This window comes from Suncus etruscus, chromosome 9, assembly GCF_024139225.1.
Source record: "Suncus etruscus isolate mSunEtr1 chromosome 9, mSunEtr1.pri.cur, whole genome shotgun sequence".
NCBI lineage: Eukaryota > Metazoa > Chordata > Mammalia > Eulipotyphla > Soricidae > Suncus > Suncus etruscus.
In genome coordinates, this window is record NC_064856.1 from 73,439,418 (window position 1) to 73,449,143 (window position 9,726).

Consider the following 9,726-nt stretch of genomic DNA (forward strand, 5'->3'; position numbering starts at 1 on the left):
TTTAAGTTCTGCCTTTAACTGACATCCTATTAGGCGTCTGATACTCCCTTTCTTTTTCATTTAACATTATTTCTTACATTTGTAAAATGCCAGAGTCTACACAACCCATGCATATTTACTGAAAGTTGACCATGCCGATGAAGACTAGTCATCATCGTCTAGAGCAGCATATCCTATAAAATATTCTCAGATAATAATATTCTGTTATGTCAATCATGGCTCAATGAGAAAATAAGTACATTAGTTAGATACAAACTGCTATTTACATTCAGGCATTATTCCCTAGATATAAAACTCTTTCACATTTATCAAACAGTAATATTTTTAAGTTATAGTTTTAATGGTTATTTCTATATTAAAACAAAAATCTGTACAGTTAAAGGTTCACATGCTGTTTCTATACATATTCATCTACTACTAATTATTTTTTTCATTCTGTTTCAGAAAAAATGAGTATTTATGAAGTCAAAGTAATACATTTAAAATACAGTGATTCTTTATCCTTTAGAGATAAAAATATACAACAAATCCTCTAAAGAATGAAAATAACACTCTTAATTAGGTATTCAAAGAACACTGCAATCCATAAGAAAGTATTATTTCCAGTAAGATAAAAAATGATAGTATCACACAAACTCTAAAATAAGCATGCACAATATTTTATGAGAGAGATGAGTGAGATAGTGGCTCAAATTCTTTTCTGTAAATTAAATATACTATTTTATTTAACATACAATATCAATTGATACCAGATGTATATTGTACTTTTTTAGCTCAGGTTATGTTCATGCTTATTCAAAAGAATTAGAAATTGTATTCTAATTCACAATTAAAGGAGAAATTTTCTACATTTACTTACGTTAAGAAAATCTCAAAAAACCAAATGCTATAAAATTAGTGTTAGAGGGCTAGATAGGTGGTACAAACAGTAAGGTGTCTGATGCCTAGCCTGTGCTAGACTAGGACGGACAACGGTCTGATCCCCAGTGTCCCATATGGTCCCCCCAAGCCAAGAGCGATTTCTGAGCGCATAGCGCATAGCATAAACAAGTGTGGCCCCAAAACAAAAACAAAACAAACAAACAAACAAACAATAAATAAAATCAGTGGTAGAATAAAACAAAAATTTTAAAAGATTGTCATATATCAAATCATCTCATAATAAACTTAACAGAGACCTTGATCAGTACAGAGCCTACACATTTCCTTTACTATTCTCATCCTTGCTTAGCAATTTCACATTTAGATAAATGATTACAAATTAAAAGGTCTAATTAAACCTTTGAAATTTGAACAAACATCGCCACTCATACTATACCAAGAAAAGAATTTGTTTAATTCATACAATTATTAACATGTCTTTATAGAGCTGAAGAACCTTATATAACACAATGGTGCATTATTGCCATCAGTACCACAATTATAATTTTTAATACCACAAGCAAAAACAAAATACGCTTCTTTGTTATGTCAATATACTACATCAATTTTACATGCTATATAAATAGAAATAAATTTTGAAAATATATTATTTACTATAAACATTCCATGGTTGATTAAGTTATAAAATGTAGAGTTCTTTCACATAAGCCCTTCAAATGATTTTTAAGATTAACCCTGATCATCAGTTAAAAGGCACCAATTCATTAGTTCAAGCCAGTCTTCATGTCCAATAACATAAAACTTATAGATTCCTAAGTAATATAACTCTTATTTTATATAAAAGCAGGAAAATATTATGAAAAACTTTAAGATTAGAAAAAATTGCAGAATTTTTATATGCATTGTTTTACATGGCTGTATTTTAACTACCAAAAAATGGAAAATCACCCTTTACCTTCATTGAGTAGAAGTATTTAATGAAAGCTCTAATCACTTTTAAGTGAGATCATATGCATTTTCAGTACTTAAAAAGCATTGCATTCAAAGGACAAAGTCTGGGAAAAAATTGAACCCGTCTCAATCTTCATTTATTCAGAGAATATACAAAGTTGAATATATCCACTTGATTGAAGTTATTAGTTATTAGCAGGAAACTCTCCAACTCATATTACTTCATGAAACTGTCCACTAAAAAAAATAAACATATACAGATAATGTAAATTTTATATAGTGCAAAAATATAGAGTGAATAAAGTTAAACTCAAACATATTTTGTTTTATAATAACTAGTAAGCATTTTCAAAATAATCACAGTCTGAAATAAGATATGCTAAAATAAAAATTTAAAGTGAAATAAAAGGTATCTGAGACTAAAGATAGTTAAATCCAAAATGTCTAATGATTAACAAAAACAAGAGAGTACAAAACAAAAGTTAAATAGATAAAAGTACTCTACATAGAAAGTAAAGAAATAATAATTTTTCAATGGTATGGGAAAATTTTTTCCTTGCTTAGTTTGAGAAACTTTCATTAGTAGAACTATTTAATCGATTCTATTAAATCTACAATAACAGGCGCTGGAAAGATAACATGGTAGCTTCTGTACTTGCATGAAGCTGAGTCCCACCATGTGATCAAGGGGTGCAGAATCAGGAGTAAACCTGAGTACCATAGGTGTGGTCCCTCCCCCAAAATAATTAAGTAAATACATTAAAATCTATAATGACAAGTTCTGACAACACAACGTGATTGGTAGAGACCCAGAGAAATATACCAATATTGAGTATTGTTTTCAAGAAATCTCTATAAATACTAAAATAAATATCAAGGATAATTATAATGTGTGTACATATATATATGTAGATATATACATATATACATGTATAATTTAATTTTGAAAAATTAAAAGGTAATATGTGTAAACTTTCTATTATTCTAGAAAGACTTCTTAAAAGTTTAAAAAATATCTTTATTTTATTTATCTATTTACATATTTTTGTGGGTTTTTGGTTGGTTTTTTTTTTTTGGCCACACCCAGTGATGCTCAGGGGTTACTCCTGGCTGTGCACTCAGAAATCGCTCCTGGCTTGGGGAACCATAAGGGATGCCAGGGGATCAAACCAAAGTCTGTCCTAGGCTAGCACTGGCAAGGCAGACGCCTTACCGCTTCATGCCACTGCTCCGGCCCCTATTTTATTTATTTATTAAAAAATTTCTTTGGGTGTTTCGGCCACACTTGGTTGCACTCAGGGGATACTCTGGGCTCTGTGCTCAGAAATCGCTTCTGGAAAGCTCGGGGACCATATGGGATACCGGGAATCAAACACAGGTCCATCCTCTGTTGGCTGCGTGCAAGGCAAACACACTACTGCTGTGCTATGGAGCTGGCCTCTTTATTTTATGATTTTTTGAGAGGTTTGTGTTTGGGCCACATTTAGTGATACTTATTAATCCTGGCTCTGATCTCAGGGACCATGCCAGCAGATCTGAGGATTAAACTATATTTTAATCTCTGTAATAATACTCTAGTTTTCTTTATATATGTAACATATATAATATTAAGTAATATAATATATAGTAAAGATTGTGTTTTCTTGTTAATTTATTTTACGGAGATTTAATTTCCACAATTTGCTTTCAGGGATATAATTAAAACAATATTTTGGTGTGTTGATTTTCAATTTTTTCCCCTGTATATTTATGTTAAATGAGAATAGATTAGGTAATATACAGTGTTAAAATTTAGGACCAGAGTAATAGTACAAAGGTAGGGTGTGTGCCTTACACACAGACGACCCAGGACAGACCCAGGTTCAATCCCCAGCATCCCATATATTCCCACAAGTCTGCCAGGAGTGATTTCTGAGCAGAGAAACAGGAGTAACCCCTGAGACGTGCTCCCCCCCCCAAAAAAAAAAAAATCACACAGATAAAACTTATCTCTGGGATATTCCTGAGAGATAGAACACCTCTGTCAAGATGTTCTGATCAAGAGGTTTCCAAGATGTTTCTAATCTTCTAATCTACCCAATTGAAAAGTTAGGGAGATAGGTAGATGATAGATAGATAGATAGATAGATAGATAGATAGATAGATAGATAGATAGATAGATAGATAGATAGATAGATAGATAGATAGATAGATAGATAGATAGTGATATACATAGATATACATACATATGTATACATATATATGAAATTATATACAGTTTTGAGAAAAAATTCTCAAAATAGCTAAAATAAAGATGCAAAAAAGCATTGAAGTTAAAAATTTAAAGTTATTGTTTTTCACAAACATATTATAACATTTTAGAGAAGTATTTCTCTTTTAAAAAATACCAAAGCACAAAATATTTAGTACTATTTTTCCTCATAAAATTAAGTCTCTGTAGATATTCCAGATTGTAAAAATCTCCAACTCCAGTAACCTAGTCCAGTTTAATTGTCACCATTCAATTTCCAGCATTAAGAACTTCCAATTGCTACCTTGGGATTATGTGTGACTCTTCCATACTAGTACATCCTATTGTTTGAATCAACATTTACATAAAATAGAAAATTCAAAAATCTCAAGTTTTGGGGCCAGAGAGATAGTGCAGTGTTGGTGTGTTTGCCTTGCAGAACTACCTCAGTTCGATCTCCATAGTTCCTTATGGTCTCCCAAGCCAGGAGCGATTTCTGATTGCAAAGCTCAGAACCCCTGTGCGTCACTGGGTGTAGCCCCCAAACAAACAAACAATCACAAGTTATTCAGTGAAAAAAATAAAGTTTAAAAAAACACATTTTAGGGGCTGGCGTGGTGGTGCTAGAGGTAAGGTTCGATCCCCCCGGAGTCCCCTATGGTTCTACCAAGCCAGGAGCGACTTCTGAGAGCATAGCCAGGAGTAACCCCTGAGCGTCACTGGGTGTGACCCAAAAACAAACAAACAATAAAACCACAACGTATTTTAGGTGCCGGAGTGGTTGCACAGGGCGGAAGGCGTCTGCCTTGCCCATGCTAGCCTAGGACAACCGTGGTTCAATTTCCCGGAGTCTCATAGTGTCCCCCAAACCAGAAGCTATTTCTGAGCTCATAGACAGGAGGAACCCCTGAGCGTCACCGAGTGTGGCCCAAAAACCAAAACAAAACAAAACAAAAACATTTTTATACTGTATAGAGTAAGACATGAGGTATTTGAGATATATTGTTATATAAATATAAAAAGCACTAAGATACAGGGTTAAAATAAACAAGAAAAATATTTAGGAAAGAAATATTCAAACAAAGGTTAAAATAAAGACAATGCTTCCCGACAACATTATTTATACTTATACATTAATTCAAAATTTCCTAAAATTCATTCTCAAAAGCTTATAATTGAAAAGAATGCTAGTTTTCCTTTTAATAATTTAGGTAAATAGAACCGTAAGTTCAAATTGTACATACTCTAAGTCCACCTTCTGATGGGGGACCAGACGTTGCCATCTGTCTTTCTACTTTTTCCCTCTTTCTTTTCTTCTCTTCTACAGACTGAACATCCAAGATGCCCCGTGATGCAGCCTTTAAAGAAAATGTTAATGGGTAGAAAAATTTCAACTATCAGTACCATTATCAAAAGTGATTTTTAATCTAAATACTTTTTATTATAACAAATAATTAAAAGTCAAACATATTAAGTATATGATATAAATATAGCATACAACATAATATCTATTTTGAGTATTTTGCAAGCAAAAACTTATATTCCCCAAAGTTATTTGACATTCAGTATTTTATGAGGCATGGTCATATTATTTGAAGTTCAAAGTGGTATCTCACTTATGAAAGGCAAGTGAATGTCAATTTTCAGACATTAAATGATAGAAATACTTGAATCCACATAGAGAAAAACTTCTTCTGGAAAATGATTACTTTTGTTTGCTTGCTTTTACTGAAGTAGGGGGTGAATACAGCTATGTTCAGGGCTTACTTCTGGCATTGCACTCAGGAATCACTTCTTGTGGATTTTGGGGACCATTTGGATTGTTGGGAATAGAACCTGGGCCAGCAGCATGCAAGGCAAGCTTTTTGCCATATTATCTCTCAAGGCCAAAAAATGATTATCTTTAAAAACAAAATTATAGAATATAATTTGCTTAGATAATTTGAACAATTCAAATGTAATAAGAATAAAGTACAAAGTTAATTATATATGGAGACAGAATTTTATTTTTGCTCTTACTTCTTTTTGTCTTCGCTCTGCAGCCTCTGCAAGTTTTGCTCTTTTTTCTTCCTGTGGAAAATGTGTAAACAATAACATGATTTACAATAATGTAATTTTATAATATAATATCACAGATAATTTATATATTTCTTTATAGATAACATTAAAAACTGACAAAATTATTTAGAAATGTTCCAAAATGTACCACTTGAATGTTATTATTTACAACATGTATAAAATGTTCACTTTTTTAAATTTTATTCTCACAATTAATATGAGTGATTTTCAATATAATTATTAACATAATTATCAGTAATACCTTCAAATAACACATATAATATCTATCTTCTACATAATATATACATGCACAATATGTAACATTTCAAGGTGGTTGGCCTAGTAAATAATCCATGTTTTGGGACTAACAAATTACAAGGCAATATAAAGTACCTTATAATTTTCAGAACTTATTGAGAAAGTGATTCTAAGTGTAGGACCTAAAGAATTTGATGAATATCACAAAATGTAGTTTTAGTTTCTCATGTTTAGAAACTAAATATTTTGGCTACCAAATATTTTTTTTTGGGGGGGAGGCACACATGCCTGTACTCAGAGGTTACTTCTGGCTCTGAATTCAGAAATCGCTCCTAGCTCGGTGGTCCATATGGGATCAAACATGGGTCTGTCCCAGTAGGCCGCCTGCAAGGCAAATGTCCTACTGCTGTGCTATCGCCCTATCCCCAAGTATTAGTTTATTATAGTTTTTTACCTAATAAGACCGTAAATAGTTTGGGGAGCTGAATATCCATTTGATTTTCATCTTCCACGCACTCATTCATTAATCCCTTACACTAGTATTAACAGAAAACCTTATGCCTCAGACATTATTGCAGGTGCTGGGAATATAGTGGGGAAACAAAAATAGTAAATTTTATCCACAAGCAAACTTATTTAAGTTCTAATGAGGGGGCACCATTAACTATAATCAAGAAAATACAGAGATCAGATAGCAAAATAAAACCTGTATGGGAATAATGTGGTGAATAAAAAGGGTGGGGCTAGAGTGTGGGGTGTTTTTTTTTTTATATAGGCTGGTCATAAAATCTTCCTGATAAAGGGGCATTCACTCAAGAACTTGGTAGTTATCTGAGGTAACAGAGGAGAGCATTGAGAAGCATAAGGAGTGGGGGCTTAACAGAAGTTGGTATTTTTATAAATAGTGCCAGATAAACAAATTAGCAATATATAAAGCTAGAGTAGAAAGAAGACATGATGACCATTCCCATGATCAACTCCCAGATCATCTTTGTTTGTACCTAAAAATCAAATGGCAAACTTCAAAATACTTCTCTTAAGAAGCTCATTTTCTTCAACAAAATTTTAGCAAAACAGGAGAAAGTCTGGATGTCTGCTCTAAATAGGCTGTAAAGATTCGGTTAAAATCAGAAAGGTTCAAGCGTCAGTGTACTAAACCCCAAGCCACTTAGTTAAATTTGAATTTCACCAATTTTTTTGTGTGTGCCAGTATTTATTTGATTTTGCAAGAGTCATTCTATTTTTGAAATGTATTTCCTGTTCATCTGAAAAATGCAACTTTAACCGAGGACCCTTTATTCTTCTTGTTAAAGATGGCATTACAAGTTACATAACCCCTTCACATTGCACTTCCTGCAGCCTGTCCATAAAACATAATAGAGATTTTTAAGGAAGCAACAACTTTAAGATGAGTTACCAAACACTGAAAAACAAAGTCAAGATATGCCATTCCTACGATCAAGTGCAAAAATAAGGGACTTTGACCACTTTTTTTTAAGCAGTCCCTAAAGACACATTAAAAAAAATGCACATTTCCTAAGGTTGTAAACAATTCAGATCAGGGAGAAAACCGGATTATCTTGCTTGGTTTTGTTTTGTTTTCTCCCGAGCTCCATCTACTGCTTGGAAAGCAATGGCACAGTCTGCATGATCTGAACCCTACAAACAGCCAAATCCAAGTCAGTCAGACGTTAAAGACCCCAGCAACCCTAGGAACCACAATCTAGTTGAGCAAAGTAAACAGACAGGTGCCGGAGTCCCTAAAGTCCGGTAAGGGTCCCCGTGAGGGTGCATAGTGCTTTATCTCCGCAGGTGTTCGAGTCCGAGACCCCGATTTCAACTGTCTAGCACCGGGACTCGGGGCCTCTATGTAAGCCGTGCCGGAGAACAGGTGCATGGAGCCCCAGGGATGCGGCCTTACTCACCAGGCTAGGCGAGGGGGGCGCAGACTCCCTGGGACAGGGAAAACACATCCCCATCGGAAGAGCAGCTGTGGGATGGATCCCCCACACCCCGGCCTGCCAGGAGCAGGCGGCTCGAATTTGCGGGTTCAGATGGTAGCCCAGGTTGGCGCGCTCGCCCCGCCCCCAAACCGGTCTGTCCTCGGAGCCCCGCCTCCACCCCACTGAGGCCACGCCCACTCCCTGCCCAGAGATCTTGCCCCGCCCTTATTTGATCACGCCCTATCAGCCCAGGAAACCACTTCCCTAAGTATCCCCGCCCATTTGCGGTCCTGTCCCATCACTCCTCCAGGCTCCGCCCCGCCCCTAGTTAAAGCCTCTGCAGCTTGTCTTAATCACTCACACTCCCAGTCACCCACTCACAGTTGGAGTGTTCCTCCACCACCACCCCTCCTCCTAAGGCTGATCTGGATTAGCCTGCCCAGCTCTCTTCTGGCAGTGCCAGCCTGCAGACTAGGCCTCTGTGCCAGTCAAAGACTGCTGCTTTCTTTTGTGTTTGTGGGGAGGGATAGAGCAGCTTGTGCTGGGCCTTCAATGCTCTTGGTTCTTTTATTTTTGCTAACTCCTTTGTGAGATAAGATTCTGGCCTCCAAAACATTTCAGTCCAAATTGCAATATGACATCAGCACCCCTTTTCTGCCTAAGTAAGGGGTGATGCCCAATACAGTATTTGAAGGGTTCTTGAATATGCTATATAGAAATCTTGTGAGTGTCTGCTGTTAAATTTCAATTATCTTTCCAAGGCTTATTTTATATTTGGTAGATATATAGTTTTTGTTTCCATTCTAATTACACAGTTTACAGAGTTTGACACATTTAAACATACATGCTGTATAGAATATATAATATTGTTTGTTTGTTTGTTTTATTTTTCAAAAGGGAGTCACATCCAGTTGTGCTTGAGGTTTATTCCTGGATCTATGTTCAAGATCACTCCTAGACATGTTGCATTCATTTGTGGTCCCAGAGATCAATTAGGAATTGGCAGCATGCAAGGTATGGTAATTTCCTTTTACTATCTCTTTCCTCTGTGATCTCTTTATCCAGGATATGGAATATTTTTATTAACCTAGCAAGTTCTCTGGTTTTTATTAGAGAGTAATCATCATTCAGATGTGTCTCTAACAAATTTTCTCCTTGCTTGATGAAAATAATCAGTTCTTTCTGAATTTTATTCACTACTAGGCCCTGACTTAAATTTCTGCACTCTTAGCATCATTCACCATTATCAGGCTCTTACTAACTTGGTTGATCCAGAATCATCCATCGAATAACAACCCATCCTCAACATTTGATCACTTTCCTTACTTTTCCTCCACATTTTTTAGGAGACATGACTTCTACTTCTCTTCTAGGTAATAATTGTTTAATAGGACCTGACCAGGT

At 35.2% G+C, this 9,726-nt stretch overlaps 1 protein-coding gene across 1 annotated transcript; it reads right to left on the reverse strand.

Moving 5' to 3' along the window:
• Window positions 1–1,346: 1,346 nt before the first annotated feature.
• SVIP (small VCP interacting protein) lies at window positions 1,347–8,447 on the reverse strand. The gene is made up of 4 exons (XM_049781114.1): window positions 8,305–8,447; window positions 6,083–6,133; window positions 5,308–5,421; window positions 1,347–2,070 (listed from the first exon to the last, which is right to left on the reverse strand). The coding sequence occupies exons 1-4, from the start codon at window positions 8,356–8,358 to the stop codon at window positions 2,056–2,058; spliced, it is 234 nt and encodes a 77-aa protein (XP_049637071.1). The 5' UTR covers window positions 8,359–8,447; the 3' UTR covers window positions 1,347–2,055.
• Window positions 8,448–9,726: the final 1,279 nt, after the last annotated feature.